Genomic DNA, 26,715 nt, shown 5'->3' with positions numbered 1-26,715 from the left:
CAGAATAACAATGTTATTATAAAGAATAATAGACCTATTATACTCTAGAAATCTTGGTCTTACTAAAAAATGCACACTTTTAGTTGTGTTCAGTGTTGAAAAAAATATTATATGGCTCTTACGGAAATACATTTTAAAATATTTGGATTCTTGGCTCTCTCAGCCGAAAAGGTTCCCGACCCCTGTTGTAGCATTTTGAACAGCACTTGCGCGTCCAGAAAAAGTCAAGAGTGAGCAGTCTTACTCTACACGCTGCTGCTCTCATGTGGACACTTTAGGAACTGCAGACACAACTTTGGACGCTGCATTTTTTTTCTTCTCCCTTTTTTTTTTAAAGTTGATTGGGGGGGAAGAATAAGAAAGGGAAAAAAGTGCAGAGACACAAGAGGGGAGGAAAGGCTCTGAGCATCAGAGCTCAGCTGGAGCCCCCCTGGCCCCCCTCTACGGTCGTGCAGCCCCCAGCAGGACGAGGACGGCGGCAGACTGAAGGATGCAACAGTTGCTGCAGGACATCAGCAGCATGTCCGTCCAATTAGCCAGCGCTGGTCTTCATTAACGAGCTGGAATGGATCCGAGGAGTCGCTCGGGGGTGATCGGCGCACCATGAGCATGCATCGCGTCGTGCACAGGAGGCGCAGGCTGCGGGCTCTGTGGGCTTCTCTGGCCCTGCTGGCTCTCTCCGTGGCCGCCTGCAGCGCGCTCTTCACGGCGTGGACCTGGCGTCAGACGCGGGACCTGTCCCAGTCCTTCCACATCCTCCAGGACCGCCTGGAGCAGGTTTGGAGTAACACTTTCTTACTAAGTGTGGTGGCGAGAAATGCGTGTTTTTTTGTTTTTGTCTTTGTTTGAGCCACATTTCACAACCCGTCAAAAAGTGTGGGTTGCCATGTCTCGTTCATCTTGTATTTACTTTAGTTATGGTTTTTATCTTCTGTATACCGGGAAGCCCTCACTCGTGCATGCGCGGGACTTGACAGCCAGTGACGTCACAGACACCCGTGTTGCGCAAATACATTTTTGCAAACAAATGTCTTCCAGCTTTTAGGTTCCTGGCCCAAATCACGCGCTTTTTACTGTTTGAGCGCATAAAACAGAAGCACGCACAATGTGAAATATGTCAAAATATCCCAGTAGTCTTTGTTCAGTTAGACTCTACAATGGAATTTACATTTTCTGAGGGATTTTATGGCATATATTTTGGTGGCATTAATATTCCAAGAGTTAGATCAAATTCAACCCTAAAAAGCTCCAAATGTCAGTGAAAATAAACACTGATTTAAATGTGGTCAGCTCTTTTCTGATCACTTGGCCCCCATAGTGGTTGTGGCCCCAATGGTTATAAATGACAAATAGGTTGTACTTTTATAGCACTTTTCTACCTTCAAGGTACTCGACACTACTTCCACATTTACCCATTCACACACACATTCACACACTGATGGAGGGAGCTGCCATGCAAGGCGCTAACCCATCAGGAGCAAGGGTGAAGTGTCTTGCTCGGGGAAGAACGGACGTGACGAGGTTGGTACTAGGTGGGGATTGAACCAGGGACCCTCGCGCACGGCCACTCTTCCACTGCGCCACGCCGTCCCTGGTTGTGGATCCCCTTAATTGAAATATTACTAAAAACCTGATCATATTTATTTATGTATCTTTCTGTATGTGTCAAGCTAATTGTTGAATAGCACTTGCTCCAAAAAAATAACTTATTCTACTTTAAAGATATTATTATACTGTGTATATAATAGATGTCAAACTCAAGGCCCGGGGGCCAAATCTGGCCCGCTATGTTGTTTTATGTGGCACGCCAAAGCCTGGAAATAATGTGCATTCATAAAGCACTTCATCTTTGTCACAGCTGCGATGAGGTGGCGACTTGTCCAGGGTGTAACCCGCCTTACGCCCGATTGTAGCTGAGATAGGCACCAGCGCCCCCCGTGACCCCATATGGAGTAAGCGGTAGAAAATGGATGGATGGATCTTTGTCACTGCATGTATTCACTTTTTTGACAGAAAACTTACATGTACTGCATACAGTTTCATGTCTTTTACATTTTAATACTATCGGATCATGCAAAAAGCATTATCTTGACTTATATTCCCAAAAATTGTCAAAATAATATGCATATCTGCTCATGAGTTCAAAGCAAGTTATCATGTTGTACGTAAAAAAAAAAAGCGTTGTCAATACATTGAAAATCCAATCTATATTTGCTGTTACATGCGGCAGCCATTATAGCGATGTGGCCCTCAATAGTGTTTATCATCGTTACCTCACACCAAACACAAGGGTTATGCATACTTTATAATATTTCTTAACTGGAGGTTTGTCTTTCAAGCATTTATTAAGATGCTGGTACTGGAAATTCTGAAATACTGTATTCGGGGGTGCCAAAAAGGGGGGGTAAAGGAGACGGATTCTTGGGGCCCACGATGGAGGGGGCCCCAGAGAGGCCCCTAATGATGATGAAATTATAATACAGAGGGGTCCTGTAAAGATATAGGGGCCCTGTAAAGATTCTTTTCACGGGGCCCAAAATCCCTAACGGCGCCCCTGACTGTATTTACATTGCAGTACTGATGAAAAAAGAAGGCGTCGCTGGCGGAACGGCGCCCCCACATGGCTGTAAAGAGGCACGTAAGATAATGCACAACATCTGGTGCCGTGCGGGCTGGACATTTGTGTTTGAAAGGGTCAAATCATCTTAGTTTATGGGATTTTCGGGGTTTATTGATAGTCAAATAATCAGACGTCTGGCAACGCTGATAGACACTTACACCTTCACTCATTGGCTATGAAGTGGAAGGGGAGGGGCTAATTCAACTGGTTCAAAATCACAATTAAAAAAGTAGAAAAGAAGCCAATAACTACTGCGTAATTTCCGGCCAGTAATGTATCTCCAATAAAATCACACCCTCGGTAGCTAGGTAGACATTTACTATGTTTCCATGCACTACATTAGTCTGATTTCTCAAATAGTTGTTCTTTTTGTATTTTCACACCTTTGTGTGAAGTCTAAATGCACTTTCTGTAATAAGACAATTGGTCTTACGTCATGTGCCTCCCGTACACTGGGGGGCACTTATTTCCTATTAGCACGGATAATAATATTGCTTTTCCGGTTGACCTATGATGTCACACTTGGCGTCTGTGGCTCTTAACAAGTTAACAGCCTAGCTTTGTTGTGATGTCCGCTGTAATATTGGCACATATTACAAATATTATGTCTCAAAATGGCTATTCTGATGTTGAATAGCAAAAAGCATCAAGAAATGTTCTTGGATTGTGCTATGAACATGACGATACTACCTTTTAATGGGGCGGATGCAAGTCCGAAACAAAGACAGACTGGCGAAATAGTTATTTCAAAAATATTTTTTGGACCAAGAATCAATAAAACAAAACTTTCGAACGTCTCGGTGCTCATTCAAAAGGCTATGTGGATTGATGGAAGGAGTTTTAAATACATAGGAAAAGACAGTTTGTGCCCTGAATTGATACTGTTGAGATGAAGATTGCTATTGTTCTAGAGCAGGGGTAGGGAACCTATGGCTCCCGAGCCAGATGTGGCTCTTTTAATGACTGCATCTGGCTCTCAGATAAACCTTAGCCTACATTGCTTAACACGATAAGTCCTGAATAATTCCGCTGGTAATCACAGCATAAAAATAACGTTCTAAAATATAAAACATTCTCATTCATTTTAATCCATCCATCCGTTTCTACCACACATTTTCAAGAAGTCCCATTAATGGTAAGAAGTATTTCATTTATTATGGGTTAGCTTCAGAATAACAATGTTATTAAAAAGAATAAGACTTATCATACTCAAAAATGTTGGTCTTACATAAAAAGGCACGCATTTAGTTGTTTTCAGTGTTAAAAAAATATTTTATGGCTCACATGGAAATACATTTTAAAATATTTGGCTTTCATGGCTCTCACAGCCAAAAAGGTTCCTGACCCCTGCTCTATACTATCTTGCCAGTTGTGAGGAATACAGACTTATCCATCCATCCATTTTCTACCGCTTATTCCCTTTATTGTTCATCAATTTGGAGTGCACAAGCAGCTTGAAGAGGTTTGGTTTGCTTTATTATTGGCCTTTAATATATGTGTTTCATTATCTTTTATTTCATTCGTATTTTGTTCGGGAGTCCGAATGAAGCCGGCATTCTATTTTCCATAGCTGCCTTCTTGGATAAATCAGTCTATTTTTTTTCTACCATTTATACTCTTCAAACTGTTTTGTTCTTTTAAAGGCCTACTGAAACCCACTACTACCCACCACGCAGTCTGATAGTTTATAAATCAATGATGAAATATTAACATTGCAACACATGCCAATACAACCTTTTTAGTTTACTAAATTACAATTTTAAATTTCCCGAGAGTTTCGTCTTCAAAACGTTGTGTAATGACGACGTGTACGCAAGACGTCACAGGTTTTTAGGAAGTATGAGCGCTGCGCACACACACAGCTAAAAGTCGTCTGCTTTAACGGCATAATTATACAGTTTTTTGGACATCTGTGTTGCTGAATCTTTTGCAATTTTTTTCAATTAATATTGGAGAAGTCACAGTGGAAAGATGGAGTTGGGAAGCTTTAGCCTTTAGCCAAACAAACACACGGTGATTCCTTGTTTAAAATTCCTGGAGGTGAAACTTTCCTTTGGATCAGAGCGCGGTCAAACCAACATGGATCCCGACCACATGTCAACCATGAGGTTTCGGTGAGAAAATTGTGGTTAAAAAGTCAGTTCTTACCGGAGAAAAGCTGAGCTTGTGCCGTTCATAGCTGCCGTTGATTCCCCTGAGGCCCTGCGCGTCAAGACACCCTTTCGACTATCAGGTACTATTAAACTCACTAAAACACTAGCAACACAATAGAAAGATAAGGGATTTCCCAGAATTATCCTCGTAAATGTGTCTAAAAACATCGGAATCCGTCCCAATGCAATCACGTTTTTTTTTTTTTTTACTTTTTTTTTTTTCTAGTCTGTCGCTATCAATATCCTCAAACACAAATCTTTCATCCTCGCTCAAATTAAAGGGGAAATTGACGTTTTCTCGGTTCAAATAGCTCTTTTTGTTGGAGGCTCCCATTAAAAACAATGTGAGGATGTGAGGAGCCATCAAACATGTGACGTCATCGTCTGCGACTTCCAGTAGAGGCAGGGCATTTCTCTTAGCAGCGAAATATGCGAACTTTATCGTCGATGTTCTCTACTGAATCCTTTCAGCAAAAATATGGCAATATCGCGAAATGATCAAGTATGACACATAGAATGGACCTGCTATCCCTGTTTGAATAAGAAAATCTCATTTCAGTAGGCCTTTAATTTGTGAAGCAAATAAACAAACAGTCTCCTCTTCATTACAATTGTTGCTACGTTTTTATTGAATGGTATCTACTTCCGGGTTGTATTCCGCGTGTTGTGACTATGCGAGATCTGAAGAGTCCTCTCCGGACCCACACACCCCCACTAGAGATCTGCTTTCCAATAGCATAATACAGTTGTGTTAGTCCGACAATTCAAAAACCGAACACGATTGGATTAAGGTGTTTCCATGGGCTGTAGGGGGCTTATTTAGAACCAAAATATTTGAGAAATTGGATTAATTTAGTGCATGGAAACATACGCAGTGAAAATAGTATACATATGGAAGTGTACTGAAGGAAGTGTTTTAACTGAGAAACAGGCTTACTTTGAGCAAATACGTGTGTTCGGGAAAAGTATGCATTCAAAACAATGAGTGCACAAACACGGTCATGGATTTGGGACAGTGTTTAAAACTAAAGGAACTAAGCATACAGTGTACACAGTATACTTATTGAAGTGTGCAAGTGTGTAAGTGTGTGGTTTGTACCACAGCTGAGTGCTTGCATGCACATCTTCAAGTGGTGCGTGAAAGAAGTCAGAATGGCCAGTGTGTTATTTTTCAATGCTTCTGCAGAGGATGGCTGAAAAAGAAGAGCACTTCAGTCAAATACGAATGTTTGGTGAGTGTTATTAAGATATTTAAATTACACAATGTTAGAAGTTTGAGGCAGTAAAAAATTGGAAGACATACGTAGCTGTCAATACTGCTTTGTTGTTGTCTGTCAACAAAACAGTCATATGTCAAGCTAAAGTGGGAAATAGTTGAGGTACTACAACTTAAAAAGGGTCCAATCATTTAGGGAAGTGTTTCCTAAACTATTGGGCTCCAGCTAGTGGTACGCCAAATAATTATTCAAATATTCAAACACAATGTTACTGTTCAAACTCTTTGTAATGTTGCAGTGGGCAAAACTATTAAATATTCTTGTCAAATAAAACCTTTTCCTTGTTTTTAACGAATATTCAGGCCGACTGCGCTACTGTATTTTAATGTTGGTCATTATGGTGGCACTTGGAGAGCCAATGTGTTTTCTGAGGTGGTACTTTTGTTTAAGAAATAGTGATTTAAGGGGTTGGAAGTTAGATTTGCATAGTATCTGGTGTCTGCTATGATATGCTGTGATGCAGGAACACTTTTTTCTTTGGCACTTCCTCATTCTTGTGGATTCCGCTTGCAATTAGAGTAAAAGTGGAGGTAAAGACTGCATCATGTCGTAGCCCACGCACACACACACACACACACACACACACACACACACACACACACACACACACACACACACACACACACGCACACACTTGGACAAGTAGAGTGTTGCCGCTGGAACATTTCCCGTAGTGTCCACCGTAGCGCCAACTCCTGATGAGAGGCAGCCAGTGAGCGTCTGGAGAGCCAAGAGCCCTTCTCTTTCTCCACAGTAGCGGCCCGTTTAAACATGCACACACACACACACTCCCGCCCCCCGTCAAGCATGTAAAACTTTATTTTGTTGGCCTGCAAGAAGAAGCATTAAACAACCATGAGCACGACCTTCTTGTGTCTGAACAGGTCAACAGGCAGAGGAAGGCCATTGTGCAGCTCATTCTGGAGAAGAGAGAGCTGCTGGTTGGACAGAGAGTCAAGAGAGATGGTAACGCACACAAACGCACACACGCACACAGCCACAGCTAAAAGTTGCCACAGGAAGAAGTAGGCAGCTGCATGGCTGTGGTAGAAATTACACGTCTGACCAGAGCCCAGAAAGCCATCTGGCTCAGAACGGCGTTCTTGTTGCATGCTTTGGGGCCATCAGGCTGACTTTTTTTTGTTGCACCAATGATTTGTTGTGAAAAGCAGACATTTTTGATGACCTATCATTGGTGTGATTATAGATTATTGCACTTCTGTCCGAGAGTAAGCCTTCATTTACTTAAATGACTTAGCCATCTCTGCTGGAACACAGTAGATTACCGACAACTGCGAGGGTTACGTTGGCCAAAAAGTTGTAAATAATGGACGTACAGTGTACATGAAAAGTTAAAAAAATTAATGGTAAATGGGTTGTACTTGTATAGCGCTTTACAACCCCTTTTTAAGGAGCCCAAAGCGCTTTGACAGTATTTCCACATTAGCCCATTCACAAACACATTCACACACTGATGGCGGGAGCTGCCATGCAATGCGCTCACTAGGTCCCATCAGGAGCAAGGGTGAAGTGGCTTGCCCAAGGACACAACGGACGTGACTAGGATGGTAGAAGGTGAGGATTGAACCAGCAACCCTCAGATTGCTGGCACAGCCACTCTACCAACTTCACCATATAAATAATGTCTATCAAAGTTAACATATTTTAAATTCAGTTTTACACATGAATAAACAGGTACAGCCATTCAGTATACAGTATGAACTTAGAAAACTTGAAGTTAAACAACATCAACCTCGTCAAAGCATCTTCCTGCTGGAAAATGTTGAGTGAACTGAATTGTGATGCAGCGCCTTTTGATGAATTTACAGCTACAGCACTCTTTTAACAACTGTAATATTTAAGTTTACTATAAAAATATATATTTAAAATTTTGTACGGATACAAAAAATAATTATGGAAATATCTACATTAATAGCTAATAATTTCAAGGAATAAAACTTTTTTCATCTCATTGACTCTAAATTCACAGTTTGTGACTAAAAGTAGCAGTCAGGATTAACTGACCTGAAGCCAATGTAGCGAACACAAACAAGCTATGTTGATGCTACATGCTAACGTGCAATTTTTTGCATGTAGACTTTAAGGCCACTTGAACAGATTTTTTCACTGATCTGTCCCTGAATACTATAATATACACATAATATATGTGATACAAACAAATCTTTATTAATTGAAAATTAAGATACATTAATAAAATAAATGCCGATATTTTGAAATTCATGTAATTAAAAAAAAAAGGTTAATTTCTATATTGTAGTGATACCTCAACGTACACATAAATGATACATGATAAATGGGTTGTACTTGTATAGCGCTTTTCTACCTTCAAGGTACTCAAAGCGCTTTTGACACGACTTCCACATTTACCCATTCACACACACATTCACACACTGATGGAGGGAGCTGCCATGCAAGGCGCCCATCAGGAGCAAGGGTGAAGTGTCTTGCTCAGGACACAACGGACGTGACGAGGTTGGTTTTAGGTGGGATTTGAACCAGTGACCCTCGGGTTGCGCACGGCCACACTCCCACTGCGCCACGCCATCCCTACATATACGCTATACAAAAAGATAAATTTAATTAATAATAAAAAAATACTTGTGAGTCATTTAAAAGCATTTAAATATTAAAAATAACATAGACGCCAATACATTAGAATTAATCATCCATCCATCCATAATCAATTTGTTAAAAAAATTTAGAAAATGTTTATTTACATACTGTACAGTGGTACCTCAACTTACGAACTCAATTCGCGCCACGACTGAGCTCAAATGTCTCAAATCAGCCGCACCCAATGAAATAAATGAATTAATTTAGTTAAATTGGCCCTCACAAAATACCACAATTTTAACATGCAGCATGCCTTATAAAAGGAAAAACAAACGTTTACATAAATCAATACAACAGAATGTACTACAAACAACTACAGTAGTTTTATGAAATAATGTAAAAATAATGTACAGCAAGAGCTGACTTTTGTAAGTTTCTTTTACAGACTGCATCTCCATTATCTAACAAATAGAAACTGTTATTGTTGGTTGTGTTGCACAAGGATACTTTTGATGACTGGCGGACAGGACGGGAGCCGTGTTTATGTACCAAAAGCAACGCTTGATAGATCCCATTTTGTTGAGTCACTTCTAGACAGTACAAACTGAAACACATCAAACACAGCATTGGCAGCTTCTCCATATTTTCATGGATAAATGTCCATAGTTTGTGGCTGCAGCGTCTTGTGATGCGTACTGACGGTGCTGCGGTCGTGCTGACTCACCCGGTCGGCTAACCGACATATTTTTAATGGTTTGTTTCTCTAATTTGGTCGTCTGCTTCTTCTCCTTCCCACTAACTTCCTCAGTGCCGGTGGATTGTGTCGATCTCTGGCTCTGGGCTGTGTGCAAATACAACTGCAACAGGCGGCGGGATGCCCGTTACTCAAATTATGCTTGAAACTTAAAGCATAACAAAAAGCCAAGAGACAGTTTGCATATTTATATACAATACTCATAATTTAAGGTGCCACTGTATATTTAATCAAAAAAAATAATAATAATTAAAACACTGACTTTAGTGAGACCTATTAGTGATGTTTTAATGTAGAGTATACTTTAAAATCAGCGCTCTTTTACACAGACCCAAAAATGTTTTTTGTTGTTGTTGCTACTAGTCATATTGTAAGCCAAAAGATTTATGACTCAGTGTTGGTTAATAAGGTCTGAATGCACAAGGTAATGACATATATATTTCTAATAACATGAGCCAAAAACCTCAGTTTTATTGTCTCTATACCAGGGGTCACCAACCTTTTTCAAACCAAGAGCTACTTCTTGGGTACTGATTAATGCGAAGGGCTACCAGTTTGATACACACTTAAATACATTTCCAGAAATAGCCAATTTTCTCAATTTACCTTTAATAAATATATATATATATATATATATATATATATATATATATATATATATATATATATATATATATATATATAAACAATGGGTATTGCTGTCTGTCATTACGTCGTACATTTTTTTTCCTTTTATGGAAGGTTTTTTGTAGAGAATAAATAATGAAAAAAACACTTAATTGAACGGTTTAAAAGAGGAGAAAACAGGAAAAAAATGAAAATTACATTTTGAAACATAGTTTATCTTCAATTTCGACTCTTAAAAATTCGAAATTCAACCGAAAAAAATGAAGAGAAAAAATAGCTAATTCGAATCTTTTTGAAAAAAAAAACAAAACAAGAATTTATTGAACATCATTAATAATTTTTCCTGATTAAGATTATTTTAGAATGTTGATGACATGTTTTAAATAGGTTAAAATCCAATCTGCACTTTGTTAGAATATATAACAAATTGGACCAAGCTATATTTCTAACAAAGACAAATGCTTATTTGTTCTAGATTTTCCAGAACAAAAATTTTAAAAGAAATTCAAAAGACTTTGAAATAAGATTTAAATTTGATTATACAGATTTTTTAGATTTGCCAGAATAATTTTTTTGAATTTTAATCATAATAAGTTTGAAGAAATATTTCACAAATTTTATTTGTCAAAAATATAGCAGCGAAAATGAAGAATTAAATTAAAATGTATTTATTATTCTTTACAATAAAAAAATTAATTTACTTGAATATTGATTTAAATTGTCAGGAAAGAAGAGGAAGGAATTTAAAAGATAAAAAGGTATATGTGTTTAAAAATCCTAAAATCATTTTTAAGGTTGTATTTCTTCTCTAAAAATTTCTTTCTGAAAGTTATAAGAAGCAAAGTAAAAAAAAAAATAATAATTTATTCAAACAAGTGAAGACCAAGTCTTCAAAATATTTTCTTGGATTTTCAAATTCTATTTGATTTTTGTCTCTCTTAGAATTAAAAATGTCCAGCACAGCGAGACCAGATTGCTAGTAAATAAATGAAATGTATAAAATAGAGGCAGCTCACTGGTAAGTGCTGCTATTTGAGCTATTTTTAGAACAGGCCAACGGGCGACTTATCTGGTCCTTACGGGCTACCTGGTGTCCGCGGGCACAGCGTTGGTGACCCCTGCTCTATACAAACACCGATGATCAGTTTTTCTGAAAATATGCCTGTTTTCAAATATCCACGTTTGTGTGGACATGGCTGTACATTACACATGCTAAAGTTAATGTTTCGTCAACAGTTGCATCAATCAAATATCTTTCATTAATATTGACGGTTTATCGATCGAAGAAACACAGTATTGATGCCCAGGCTTTGCATTAAAAGTGATGTGTTTTGGTATAGTGAAACCAGTGTGTGTCGACACCTCTCAGACTGGCTGACTCACATCTGCATAAGCGGTTGTCGACATAAGAGGTTTTTAACATACAGTACAGTGCATTAAGGCTGCAACTATTAGTCAAAATTTTAAACCATCGCAACGTCTTCACTCGTACAAAATCGCCAGTGTTAACATGCAAAGTGTGAGGATATTTCCTCCTATTCTTAATAAAAACAATACCTTGCTCATTCTGCAAAGTGGACCTTGTTTTTATGGCAATACATCAGACGAGACGAGGTTGTGTGAAAAATAACTTTTAACTATCATTTTAGCCAAAGTCAACCAGCTAAACTTTGTCAACATCAATTCAAATACTTGAAAGCAGTGTCAATTTGCAATTCCATAAAAATAAGACACAATAAGAAATGCAAACCGTACACGCACAGAAACACACACACACACACGCGCACGCACGTACACACACAGGAAACATAAGATTAAACATACAATCTACTAAATAGCCAACATTTTAATAATCAATCAAAGATATAATTCTACACATTGAGTCTTTTAGTGTGATAAAACTACCAATAGTTAATCAATAGTCAATATACCAGTGCACAACTTTTTAAACATCAACAAATAATTTTACTTTTGAGGAAGTTAGACTTTGTGTTGTGTTTTCATTGCTGCTATATTTAAAAAAAAATGTTTAATACATAAACATGGTTAGTTTTTTAGCGCTTTGCTTTTTTTATTTTTTATGGACATTTTATTAGTCATTTTAATTGTTGCAACAGCTGACTGAGCAGCACAGTTACACTATAGATATTTATGAAGGAAATAGGCATATTTGTTGTTAGTAAGCACATGCTTAAAATAAGCATTTAGAAGTTGAAAAGTTAGAGCCATTAGATAGGTGTACATTTTAACATCCGACCAGTCGACTTATCGTTAAGATAGTCAATGACTAATCAACTATTAAAATAAATGTTAGCTTGCAGCCCTTCACTTTTTCCGCATTTTGTTGTTACAACCTTATTCCAAAATGAAAAAAATCTACTTTGCTCCCCTCACCTCCCAGGGGGTGATCAAGGGTGATGGGTCAAACACAGAGAATAATTTCGCCACACCTAATGTGTGTGTGACAATCATTGGTACTTTAACTTTAACTTTACTTCTTTCCTTATAATTGTACACACATTGCTCTTCTTTGCAGCACCTCCAAAGCTCCATCGGGTTGGATGGGAAGTGTTGGTTTTCATCCAGTATATCTCTGTACATTGCTGCATTCATCTTAGTCTATAATCAGGGAAGTGACCAAGAACCCAATGGTCACTCTGTCAGAGCTACAGCATTCCTCTGTGGAGAGAGGAGAACCTTCCAGAAAGACAAACATCTCTACAGTAATCCACCAATCAGTTCTGTATGTTATAGTGGCCAGACAGACAACATTCCTAAGTAAAAAGTTTGCCAAAATGCACCTGAAAGACTCTCAGACTGTGAGAAACAAACATCTCTGGTCTGATGAGACAAAGATTGAATTATTTGGCGTGAATGGCAGTCATGTTTGGTGGAAACCAGGCACCGCTCATCAACGGGCCAATACCATCCCTACAGTGAAGCATGATGGTGTAGGGATGGCTTTCAGCGGCAGGAACTCAGGGACAAGTCTGGATGGAGGGAATTACGAATGCAGCAATGTAAAGAGACATCCTGGATGAATACCAACACTTCCCATTCAAACTGATGAAGCTTGAGAGGTTCTAAAAAGAGTAATGGGCAAAACTGCCCAAAGATAGGTGTGCCAAACTTGTGGCATCATATTCAAAAACACTTAAGGCTGTAATTGCTGCCAAAAGGTGCATCGAAAAATGTATTGAGCAATGGACGTGAATACTTTGGTGTACAAGTATTTTATTTGTATTTTTTTTCATAAATTTTGCAAATTAAAAAAAAAATATTTTCACATTGTTGTAATGGGGTTTTGTGTCAGAGTTTGTTGTTGACGAACCCCAAGATGCAGAGAAGGAGACAGGCATTGAGTGAGAAAACATGACTTAATTAAAATACTAGAACAAGAACAAACAGAAGGGTACTAACAATAAGCGCGCATGAGGCGGATAACAAACTTGGCTATGAACAAACAAAACTGGAAGCAAGGAACAAAAGACAGTAAGCTACAAACAGCTACCAAATATAGCTTACCACAATGCTGCATTGACACGACACGACAGGTAGCAACAACAGGTTAAAATAGGAGCGGGTTGATTGACACCAGGTGTGGCCAGGTGCCAATCAGCCACAGCTGAGGGCAAACAGCGCTCAGGGAGATACACAGGAAACTGACCAAATAAGAGCACTGACAGGAAATACTACACACACAGACTAAACAAAGACAAATCCAGAGGAAAAAACTCAAATATAACCAAACTGTCAGGGACGAACCTGACATTTTGTATGTAGAATTTGGAGGACAAAAACACATTCAATCCATTTTGGGATAAGGCTGTAACATAACAAAATGTGGAAAAAGTGAAGTGCTGTGAATACTTTCCAAATACATTGCAACCAAAACTAGTTAATTTAAACGAGAGACATTGACCAGACTGCGATGAGGTGGCGACTTATCCAGGGTGTACCCCGCCTTCCACGCGATTTTAGCTGAGATAGGCGCCAGTGCCCCCCGCAACCCCAAAAAGGGAACAAGCGGTAGAAAATGGATGGATGGACATTGACCAGAGACATAAAGAAAAGGTTTTCCAACATTTGTTCATATTTTATCAAAGATAATGACGGCAGCTACAGTAATTTTTTTGTCTTAATTAAAATAACAATACAGCTTTCCTTCATGGACTAATCTGTCTTCTGGGGGCTAACAATCTAGAAAAAAATATTTGGTGATTTTTTTTTTAGACGTGCTAGTACAATGCAAGTTAATATTGCTTTTATTTGTCAAACTTTTTTTGCACTTAACAGGAAATCCCAGTGTGGACGTTTTGATTGCAACTAGACAGCAATTACATAAAAATGATCGACAAAAGCGGTCAATCGTGTGTGTCGACTCAAGCGGCCACTTGATGAGATGGTCGACCTAAGCGGGTTGTTGACGTGAGTGGGTCCGACAAACGGTTTCCATTGGGTCTTTCAGCCTCAGCGTTGTGGCCTTAAGTCAGCGACATCCTAATTTAACATCTTGGACTCGTTACAGAGCTGCTGTCTGCCACCTCATCTCTCTTCTTTAGCCTTCAGTTTACATTAGATGCTTTTGTCTGCTTCACTCCATCTTTTGGAATGGCGAGCAGCTGGCACTAAGATTAACACACACACGCACACACACACACACACACACACACACACACTCACACACACACACACACACACACACACACACACACACAGGCACGTGAAAGGAAGTCTGCTGCGTGTGTTAAGGCAGCAAATGAGTACAGTGTTATTAGACAGATACAGATGTGGACCACAGGCGTGTTTTCTTTCTTTCTCAAACTTCTGTCTTGCTGCCTGCCTGAAGGGGGGACGCTACGCGGGAAGAATGGAAACGGGAAGAAAGCGGCGTCTCATTTCGAGAGTAAGTGTCCTGGCAGATGTGTCACGTTAGCATCTGCAGAAAAGCTCTTTCAACTGACTTCTCCTTTGCTCCCTGACAGTCACCAGAGTGTCCTCTCAGCAAGGTAAGATGTCGCACTTTTAGAGTCTCCAGACGCGTGCCGCCGCCTCCGTGTCACATTTGTGGTCTCTGTGGCGTCAGTGGGCGAAGGAGGCGTGATTAAAGGCTGGGAGGAGCGGGTGCTGAATATGAGCAAAGCAGTGAGGTACAACAAGGAGGAGGGCACCTTTATTGTGGAGAAAGCAGGCGTCTACTTCCTCTTCTGTCAGGTATGCCCAACACACACACTTTTTTTCCTTTATCGCATCATTGCTTTTTTTCGGGATTTCAATCAGTCTCCTGTAAGTCAACATTTCTTCATTGCCAAATCCGAATCAAAATCTGAGCGATCAGTCGAAGTGACCTCAGATGTTTTTGCGAAATCCTGCCGACAAACAGACTGGCAAACAAACAAACGGCCATCAAAACGACACATTAAAACTCTTCGTGTTTGGCAGAGGTAATAATGCCGCTTGAGTCATACTCAAAGCTTGCAGTCGTCGATGGGAATATTAGAAACAGCTCTCAGTGGGATGCAGTTTAAAACCTTTGTTGGGCAGAGGTAGTTTTAGTGGTGGGCAAAATGGGGAGGGGCCTAAGTATCCAGGTGGAGACCTTGTGTTCCGGTGTGTTCAGGTTCTCTTCAACGAGCAGGAGTCTCAGTACGTCAAGCTGGACGTGGTGACCAGTGGCGGGAGGCCTCAGAAGCTGCAGTGCATGGAAGGCTACGGGACCACCCCCTCGGCCGGGCCGCACCCCTCCCACTTCCTGAAGCCGTGCCAGGTGTCGGGCCTGCTGCGTCTGGACAAGGGCACGGAGTTGCACGCCATGACGGGCCCGTCGTTCCGCCTGCACACGGTGGGCAACCCCTCGGCCTCGCCTCACGTCTTCAGCATCTTCAAAGTCAACTGAGACGAGACGGTTGCCAGTGCGCGGGGACGATCGTTTGTTCCCACCCCTCTAACCCCCAGAGGAAAAACTCCCGGTGCCACGGCGGTTGCGGCGTGGCATCCTCCCGCCACCCCTTCCCGAAGACGCTCATTTGAAAGACAAACCTGACATTTGTGGAAGTTGTTGTGGACTCTGGAAAAAGCGCTGGTGTTTTGGAAAGGCCGCGCACAGACGCTGGACTGGAAGCGAGCGCTCCGGCCGAGGGACACAGACCGGATGGAAGCTAATCTTCCTGGGATTTCTATCTTCGCCGTATCCTGTCGTAAATTCTTCTTCATTCAGCCAACAGACGAGCTGTGCTTGCACCTTCAAACATGACAAGAACATGTCTTTTTTGTATTTGCTACTATTTGTCGTATTTAACCAATACCAGCATGAGTGTGAGGACCCGCAGAAAAAAAACATCAAGGACCATCGACCAATACCACTTTTAGCCTTATGAAGCCTAATCAATATATTTAGCATGAATTGGCCACACTGAGGATGTGTATGCACTACCCTGGGCCGGAATAATATGAACAAAATCAATCAAAATAATGAATTTAGAAATGTCAAAGTGCAATCTGCATGTCCAAGCTTGTAGAAATTACCAAAAAAGGCATGCATTCCAGTGCCTTCGGCGTTGTGGGCTTGCCAGCATTAGCATGTAGTGACACAGCAGGCTTGTATCCTCTCCATGCTAACAAAGAGTCAACATTCTGCACTTTCAAACGTCAAAATGTGCCAGCACGTAAAAGCAGCATGGCATTTACAACGCAAACATCTAATGAAGTGGCACGTCTTGTGTAATATTGTGTCTTCTTTCTTGCACAAAACAAATGTTATTTCGAGCTGTGGTTTTGTGAACTCCCACTCTTGTTTATAAGTAGTTTTGTGGTTTGTGGCGTTCAGCACTTTACTGCAGCAGACCGAGTGCGCTGAAGAACCAGCGTCCAATGGAACAGAACACGGCACACTTTGATTGCCTCATCAGACATTCTGCATCTCACACACACACACACACACACACACACACACACACACACACACACACACACACACACACACACACACACACACACACACACACACACACACACACACACACACACACACACACACACACACACACACACACAAGCAGTATTTTCGATTCCTCAAGCTAATCACACAGCACAAAAACATTGACACATACACACTTTCTGGCTCTAATTCCTATTTTTATAACGACCAAAGTTTATACAACACACATACTTAAAAAAACAACTTGAAAAGATGTTTGTCTTTGGTGTCATATAAAGAGTTCTGTTTTTGAAAAAACTGTTTGATCAGCACATTTGAGCACTTCAACTATTTATTTGCAGTTAATTGAAGCATGATGGGGGTGCTTTGATACGCTTTGTGCGAAATGCTTAAACCTTAATGTAGTCAGTACATGCTGAGCTAACTAAACAAATGATTGTCATATCTAGACAGAATGCATAAAAGTATCAATGGTATTCTTACAAAATGATAAGAGCAAAAAAAAAAAAAAAAAAAAGCTGGGTGCCAAAAATTAAACACTCTTGTCCGAAAGCGTGACGAAAGCTTTTCAAAACAAAATACTGAAGAATGTGAATTTGGAGGTTCGGGGGAGCAAAAAAAAAAAAAAAGCTTAAGAAAAAAAAAAAAAAAAAACCTTTTTCCAATTTATTCCTCTCGTCCTTTTAAAAGGCCAGACAAGCGCTCTTGCTTCTTTTCCACAACCTTCCTTTTATTGCCCCTGGAAAACATCAAATCAAATGATCGCGGGCGCTTTGGTGAACTTTCTACAACTTCATCTTTGAGGCATAAAAACGACAGCGACGGGCCATTAATGTCTATAGTCTATAGTTTATTCTTTGTCAAGTGGAGCTTTAGGAGCCTAATGTCTACTCCAGAAAGTTCCTCCAGGAACCTTGAAGACAGACTTTTATGTAACTTTATCACTGAGGATCATGTTCCTGCTTAATTAGCTTGAATGTGAACAACTTTATTATCCATTTTCTTTTGCTTATCCGGGTTCAGGTTGCAGGGGCGACAGACTTCCTGGTCTACAGCCACCTTCTTGAGTTCCATCAGGAAGAGGACATCTACGAGACTTAATCCCTCCAGTGTGTCGTAGGTCTATTTCTCCTATTTGAGGTTTTCCTAGTTTAATCATTTAAAAACACACTCTTAGCTTAGCTAAAACTAATTACTCCAATCTCGTTGGCCTCAAAAAAAGCAATGCTAAACATTGATTCAACACAGTAGCATCGCTAACCCAACAAGGGACTCCTCGCATTAACTCCACCCACTCTGCGGATGACTTTATGAAATTCTTTACTAAGAAAATTGAGCTCATTACAAAGGAGATTAAAGATAACACGGCCCAGTTCCAACTGGGTTCAATAAACAGAATAAACGCTCTCCAAAATAATCTCTTTCACATTGAAAAACTAACAATAGAGGAACTCTTGTGACTTGTAAATGGGACAAAACAAACTTGACCCTCTTCCTGTGTACCTTATCAAGGAGCTGTTTGTAATATTAAGACCATCAGTGCTAAATATTAACGTATCACTTTCCTCTGGTACTGTTCTCATTGCATTCAAAAAAAGTTATTCATCCTGTGCTCAAAAGACCTAACCTCATTTTGGCCTCCTTTTAAACTACTACCACCCTCCCTTTATCTCTAAAATCCTCTAAAAAATGTTTGCACAGCAGCTAAATGAACACTTAGTGTCTAACAATCTCTGTGAACCTTTTCCGTCCGGTTTCAGTGCAAACCACTGAACGGAGACAGCCATCACAAAAATGACTTAATGCTAACTACGGATGCTGATAGGTCACGCATGTTGCTGCTACTTGATCTTAGCGCTGCTTTCGATACGTCGATCATAACATTCTATTAGCACCCAACATCTGCGGTTCCTCCCAAGGTTTCTCATTGTCCCACTGGGTTGAGTTTTTCTCGCCTGGATGTGGGTTCAGATCTGAGTATGCCTTTGTGGTTTGTGAAGCTCTTTGAGGCACTTGTGATTAAGGGCTATATAAATACATTTTGATAGATTTTTTTTATTTGGGGACAATATGTTACGTCGGGGTTCCATGGCTTTGCAAAGGTCATTTTCCCAAAATGCAGGTAAGAAGGATGATTTATTAAAATAACAGGGCAAAAATCCCAAAAAAAGGAAAATGAGCAGGTGGCACAAAAATCAATCAATCAATCAATCAATCAATCAATGTTTACTTATATAGCCCTAAATCACTAGTGTCTCAAAGGGCTGCACAAACCACTACGACATCTTCGGTAGGCCCACATAAGGGCAAGGAAAACTCACACCCAGTGGGACATCGGTGACAATAATGACCCAGTGGGACGTCGGTGACAATGATGACTATGAGAACCTTGGAGAGGAGGAAAGCAATGGATGTCGAGCGGGTCTAACATGATACTGTGAAAGTTCAATCCATAATGGATCCAACACAGTCGCGAGAGTCCAGTCCAAAGCGGATCCAACACAGCAGCGAGAGTCCCGTTCACAGCTATGGCAAAGCTTAGCAATACGACTAGCCAACAAGGGAGCAAGAAGCAAGTAATTCTAGACTCATATCCAAACACTAGCGTAAATGTTGCAGTTTGCGAACAAGACTGCCAGCCAGCGTGTGGCGCAAGGCAGGAATAAATAGCTCTCTGATTAGTGACCAAGAGCAGGTGAGCACCCAGACCACTAATTAGAGGCAGGTGACAAAAATCAGCAATCATGGCAACTAAGAACACACGCCAGGGTGCTAAAACAGAATTAACCCACAACTAAGGGAATATCAAATAAAACAAAACATGACCCGGGCAACCGATCATGATACAGAAACCAATATTTGGAGCTGAGCTGGACAAGGATTTAAGTTTTTATTTTATTTTATTAAGGTAGCACAAAAATACATCATGGGATTTCAAAAACACCCTTTTTTTCATTTACCTAGGAAAGTCCCATTGAGATCATAAATCTCTTTTTCAAGGAAATCCTGAACATGAATAAACAAGTGTAGGGGCCATAAGAATCAAGGTGGGTGAAGTGTCTTGCCCAATACACAACAGCCATGATTAGGATAGCGGAAGCTGGGATTGAACCTGCAACCCACAACTTGATGGCATGGCCACTCTACCACTGAGCCACGCCGATCCCTTTACTACGTGTGTCCAAGAGGAGAATAAAAATGTTCATTCAATTTGCAAGCTATTCAATTATGTAGCAGTTTATGGATTTAATACATTGTGAGGTTTCCTCGTGAGGAACCCTGGACTATTAGTTGGATGGTTCTAACATGTATACACTTTCAATATGATACATCACATATTTTACATATTTTAATTTCTCTTTACATGTCCAAAGAGACGTAGGAAGAAGCAAAGCTTATTTAATCCTTCTCCACTTTATACCGATTAATAAAATATATGTCCACTTCCCGTTCTCAATGTTTAACACAATTTACATTAAAAATTCCTCAATATGGTATGACTGATACTAAAAATATGATTTCTAAATATGGCAAACATTAAGAGAAAACAAATTCTGGGATCTTTCATGTAGCTTATAGGTGAGACATTTTACCAAACTGGCTGACAATTTCTTCCTCGGTATTATATAAATCTCCTATTTGTCAATTTACACAAAGTGTGGATTTTTGTTCGAGATACATTTGCTGTCATTTTCATGTTCATCCATCTCTCGTGTAATTTGATGGAATCACAGAACATAAAAACTTGCTGCGCTCTTTAATGAGCCCATGCACACTGCGAGTGTTGTGAACGGAGGATTGACACACAAAACACCCGGAAAGAAGGACAAAAACTGGAATTTTTGCCCCCCCAAAAATGGAAGTAACGTACTGTAGATCAACTAGTAGACTGAAAGCTTTACCAGAGACTCCAGTACTGCAGACAATCCAACCTTCTCTCACTCGTGAACAAGACCCTGAGATATCAAGACTCTCAAACTGGAGGGTACAATCCACTCTTTTGGGACACAGAGGTACGGTCTCAGATTTGGAGGCCATTACTTTTATGGTAGAAGCTTTACACTACAAACCGTCCTAGTAAACGCTGAAGTTTACAGCCTGATGAGGCCTTAATGACTACAACATTTGCAAATAACAAAGACAATATATAAGATGATGTAAGTGATGTTGTAAGGGCTATATAAATACACTTTGATTGATTACTTGACTGATTGATTGACATTGAAACTATCTGGTCTAAAGGGAAAATTTTACGTCACAAGATCAGATATACAAACCCTGTTTCCATATGTGTTGGGAAATTGTGTTACAGGTAAATTAAAAACAGAATACAACGATTTGCAAATCCTTTTCAACCCATATTCAATTGAATACACTACAAAGACAAGATCATTGATGTTCAAACTCATAAACTTTTTTGTTTTGCAAATAATAATTAACTCAAAATTTCATGGCTTCAACACGTGCCAAAGTAGTTGGGAAAGGGCATGTTCACCACTGTGTTACATCACCTTTTCTTTTAACAACACTCAATAAACGTTTGGGAACTGAGGAAACTAATTGTTGAAGCTTTGAAAGTGGAATTCATTACCATTCTTGTTTTATGAAGAGCTTCAGTCATTCGACAGTGCGGGGTCTCCGCTGTCATATTTTACGCTTCATAATGCGCCACACATTTTCGATGGGAGACAGGTCTGGATTGCAGGCAGGCCAGGAAAGCACCCGCACTCTTTTTTTATGAAGCCACGCTGTTGTAACACGTGCTGAATGTGCCTTGGCATTGTCTTGAAGAAATAAGCAGGGGTGTCCGTGAAAAAGACGGCGCTGAGATGGCAGCATATGTTGTTCCAAAACCTCTATGTACCTTTCAGAATTAATGGTGCCTTCACAGATGTGTAAGTTACCCATGCCTTGGGCACTAATACACCCCCATACCATCACAGATGCTGGCTTTTGAACTTTGTGTCAATAACAGTCTGGATGGTTCACCTACCCTTTGGTCCCGATGACACGATGTCGAATATTTCCAAAAACAATTGGAAATGAGGACTTGTCAGACCACAGAACACTTTTCCACTTTGCATCAGTCCATCTTAGATGATCTCGGGCCCAGAGAAGCCGGCGGCGTTTCTGGATGTTGTTGATAAATGGTTTTCGGTTTGCATAGTAGAGCTTTAACTTGCACTTAAAGATGTAGCGACGAATTGTATTTGGTGACAGTGGATTTCTGAAGTGTTCCTGAGCCCATGTGGTGATATCCTTTAGAGATTGATGTCGGTTTTTGATACAGTGCCATCTGATGGATCAAAGGTCACGGTCATTCAATGTTGGTTTCCGGTCACGCCGCTTACGTGGAGTGATTTCTCCAGATTCTCTGAACCTTTTGATGATATTATGGACCGTATGATATTATCAACCAAAGCTCCTCATCCCACCCCCCGATTGTAAATAATGTAAATAATTCAATGTATATACTATGATGATTAACCTGTGTGATGACTGTATTATGCTGATAGTATATATTTGTACCATGAATTGATTAACGTGGACCCCGACTTAAACAAGTTGAAAAACTTATTCGGGTGTTACCATTTTGTGGTCATTTGTACGGAATATATACTGTACTGTGCAATCTACTAATAAAAGTATCAATCAATCAATCAATCAAACAAAAACCGTAGATGTTGAAATCCCTAAATTTCTTGCAATTGCACTTTGAGAAACGTTGTTCTTAAACTGTTTGACTTTTTGCTCACGCAGTTGTGGACAAAGGGGTGTACCTCGCCCCATCCTTTCTTGTGAAAGACTGAGCATTTTTTAGAAAGCTGCTTTTATACCCAATCATGGCACCCACCTGTTCCCAATTAGCCTGCACACCTTTGGGATGTTCCAAATAAGTGTTTAAAGAGCATTCCTCAACTTTATCAGTATTTATTGCCAACTTTCCCAACTTATTTGTCACGTGTTGCAGGCATCAAATTCTAAAGTAAGATTATTTGAAAAAAAAAAAATGTTTATCAGTTTGAACATCAAATATGTTGTCTTTGTAGCATATTCAACTAAATATGGGTTGAAAATTGTTTTCAAATCATTGTATTCCGTTTTTGTTTACATCTAACACAATTTCCCAACTCATATGGAAACGGGGTTTGTCCATGAAGATTAGTTGATATCACTTTACTTACAAACCCCGTTTCCATATGAGTTGGGAAATTGTGTTAGATGTAAATATAAACGTAATAAAATGATTTGCAAATCATTTTCAACCCATATTCAGTTGAATATGCTACAAAGACAACATATTTGATGTTCAAACTGATAAACATTTTTTTTATTTTGCAAATAATCATTAACTTTAGAATTTGATGCCAGCAACACGTGACAAAGAAGTTGGGAAAGGTGGCAATAAGTACTGATAAAGTTGAGGAATGCTCATCAGACACTTATATTGAACATCCCACAGGTGTGCAGGCTAATTGGGAAAAAATGGGGGCCACGATTGGGTATAAAAGCAGCTTCCATGAAATGTTAAGTAATTCACAAACAAAGATGGGGCGAGGGTCACCACTTTGTAAGCAAATTGTCGAACAGTTTTAGAACAACATTTCTCAACGAGCTATTGAAAGGAATTTAGCGATTTTACCATCTACGGTCCGTAAAATCATCAAAATGTTCAGAGAATCTGGAGAAATCACTGCACTTAAGCGATGATATTACGGACCGTTGATTCCTCAGGCGGTACTGCATCAAAAACCGACATCAGTGTGTAAAGGATATCCCCACATGGGCTCAGGAACGCTTCATAAAACCACTGTCAGTAACTACAGTTGGTCGCTACATCTGTAAGTGCAAGTTGAAACTCTACTATGCAAAAACAAACCCATTTGTCAACAACACCCTGAAACGCCGCCGGCTTCACTGGGCCTGAGCTCATCTGAGATGGACTGATGCAAAGTGGAAAAGTGTTCTGTGGTCTGAGGTGTCCACATTTTAAATTTAATTTGGAAACAGAGGACGTGGTGTCCTCCAGAACAAAGAGGAAAATAACCATTTGGATTGTTATAGGCGCAAAGTTCAAAAGCCAGCATGTGTGATGGTATGGGGGTGTATTAGTGCCCAAGGCATGGGTAACTTACACATCTGTGCAGGCACCATTAATGCTGAAAGGTCCATACAGGTTTTGGAGCAACATATGTTGTCATCCAAGCAAAGTTATCATGGACGCCCCTGCTTATTTCAGCAAGACAATGCCATGCAACGTGTTACAACAGCGTGGCTTCTTAGTAAACGAGTGTGGGTACTTTCCTGACCCGCCTATAGTCCAGACCTGTCTCCCATTGAAAATGTGTGGCGCATTATGAAGCGTAAAATACGACAGCTGAGACCCCGGACTGTTGAACGACTGAAGCTCTACATGAAACAAGAATGAGGAAGAATTCCACTTTCAAAGCATCAACAAATAATTTCCTCAGTTCCCAAACGTTTATTGAGTTTTTTTAGAAGAAAAGGTGATGTAACACAGTGGTGAACATGCCCTTTCCCAACTACTTTGGCATGTGTTGCTGCCATGAAGTTCTAAGTTAATTATTATTTGCAAAAAAAAATAAAGTTTATGAGTTTGAACATCAAATATATTTTCTTTGTAGTGCATTCAACTGAGTATGGGTTGAAAAGGATTTGCAAATCATTGTATTCCATTTATATTTACATCTAACACAATTTCCCAACTCATATGGAAATGGGGTTTGTATATACACTAGACTAGTCTGTCTTTAAAACCCTGAAATATGAAGTCAGTCTGTAAATTCCAACATAGGTTGTGAATGTCCTTTTGAGGCGGCAGCCATGATGCTCGCTGCTGTCATTTGTGTAACATTTAATTCAGAAAAAAACTCCACTATGGTCAGATAGTATCATAGTACACTGCGCAGTTAGAAAAAAATTTCCTAGGTCATTGCAATGGTGGGATTTTTTTAAACATATTTTGCATTTGAAATTTTTTGCAAGGTATCTATATAAACTGGTGCGGCTCATAGTTCGGAAATTGTGGTTTCAAGTGGCTCCCATTTAAATAATTTGGATTTGGCCCACAAGTATGTGGATACAATCCTGTACCCACATACTTACCTCCTGTGTTTGTAAACAATAACAAACACTACCAAAAACACTATTTTGTAACAATAAGAACAAGACAAAGATAAATATAGATCTAATCACTTAATGAACCTTTAAGTACTGATACCATACTACCGTAGATATTGATAGTATCGACATGTGAATCGATCATTCCTATTTTACATTGAAAGTTTAGCAGTTAGTTTCCTGTGATGTCCTGCTCAGTGTGTGTGTGTGTGTAGCATGCTTAACTATTCATTTTCCTCTGGTCCTCCAGTGGTTTGGAAGAAACTTTGTTTATTTTCCGCCAGGTTGTTGAGGATTAGTAACTTAGATGCGGCCTGTAGGCGATGCACTCATTGCAGCTTGCTCTCAAATTGGAGCTGGAATTCATGCAACTCCTGCATGTGTGTAACCAGGAATATGGAAATGTATTTGTGTCTCCCTGAGTGTGCATCCCTTTTAAGAAGAAACTTTGTTTATTTTTCGCCATGGTGGTGAAGATTAGTAGGGGTGCACAAAAAGATCGATTCACATCCGAATCGCAACTCTTATTCATCACGATTCTACAAAACCCAAAACTAGTAAAGTTGGCACATTGTGTAATTCGTAAATTAAAAAACAGAATACAATGATTTGCAAATCCTTGTCAACCTATATTCAATTGAATTGACTGCAAAGACAATATACTTAACGTTGGAACTGGAAAACTTTTTTGCAAATATTAGCTCATTTGGAATTTGATGCCTGCAACATGTTTCAAAAAAGCTGGCATAAGTGTCAAAAAAGACTGAGAAAGTTGAGGAATGCTCATCAAACACTTATTTGGAACATCCCACAGGTGAACAGGCTGATTGGGAACAAGGGGGTGCCATGATTGGGTATATAAGCAGCTTCCATGAAATGTTCAGTTATTCACAAACAAGGATAGGGCGAGGGTCACCACTTTGTGACAAATTGTTTAAGAACAACATTTCTTAACCAGCTATTGCAAGGAATTTGGGGATTTTACCATCTACGGTCCGTAAAATCATCAACAAATTAAGAGAATCTGGAGAAATCACTGCACGGAAGCAGCAAGGCTGAAAACCAACATTGGAATGCCCATGACCTTGGATCCCTCAGGCGGTACTACATCAAAAAGCGACATAAGTGTGTAAAGGATATCACCACGTGGGCTCAGGAACACTTTAGAAAACCACTGTCAGTAACTACAGTTTGTCGCTACATCTATAAGTGCAAGTTAAAACTCTACCATGCAAAGCGAAAGCCATTTATAAACAACACCCAGAAACGCCGCCGGCTTCGTTGGGCCCGAGCTCAATTAAGATGAACTGATGCAAAGTGTAAAAGTGTTCTGTGGTCTGACGAGTCCACATTTCAGATTGTTTTTGGAAACTGTGGATGTTGTGTCCTCTGGACCAATGAGGAAAAGAACCATCCAGATTGTTATAGGTGCAAAGTTCAAAGGCGCCAGCATCTGTGTTACAACAGCATGGCTTCTTAGTAAAAGAGTGCGGGTACTAGACTGGCCTGCTTGTGGTCTAGACCTGTCTCCCATTGAAAATGTGTGGTGCAATATGAAGCCCAAAATACCACAACAGAGACCCCAGACTGTTGAACAACTTAAGCTGTACATCAAGCAAGAATGGGAAAGA

General features: G+C 39.9%; 1 protein-coding gene across 1 annotated transcript; it reads left to right on the top strand.

The window, feature by feature from the left end:
* Nucleotides 1-325: 325 nt before the first annotated feature.
* tnfsf12 (TNF superfamily member 12) lies at nt 326-17,059 on the top strand. Its single transcript, XM_061912632.1, has 6 exons — nt 326-777; nt 6,935-7,016; nt 14,855-14,911; nt 14,991-15,014; nt 15,092-15,219; nt 15,626-17,059. The coding sequence occupies exons 1-6, from the start codon at nt 604-606 to the stop codon at nt 15,899-15,901; spliced, it is 741 nt and encodes a 246-aa protein (XP_061768616.1). The 5' UTR covers nt 326-603; the 3' UTR covers nt 15,902-17,059.
* The last annotated feature ends 9,656 nt before the right edge of the window (nt 17,060-26,715 follow it).

Source organism: Nerophis ophidion, linkage group LG10, assembly GCF_033978795.1.
Source record: "Nerophis ophidion isolate RoL-2023_Sa linkage group LG10, RoL_Noph_v1.0, whole genome shotgun sequence".
NCBI classification, from domain to species: Eukaryota; Metazoa; Chordata; class Actinopteri; order Syngnathiformes; family Syngnathidae; genus Nerophis; species Nerophis ophidion.
Note: the sequence above shows the minus strand (reverse complement) of the source record. Positions and strands in the feature narration are given on the sequence as shown.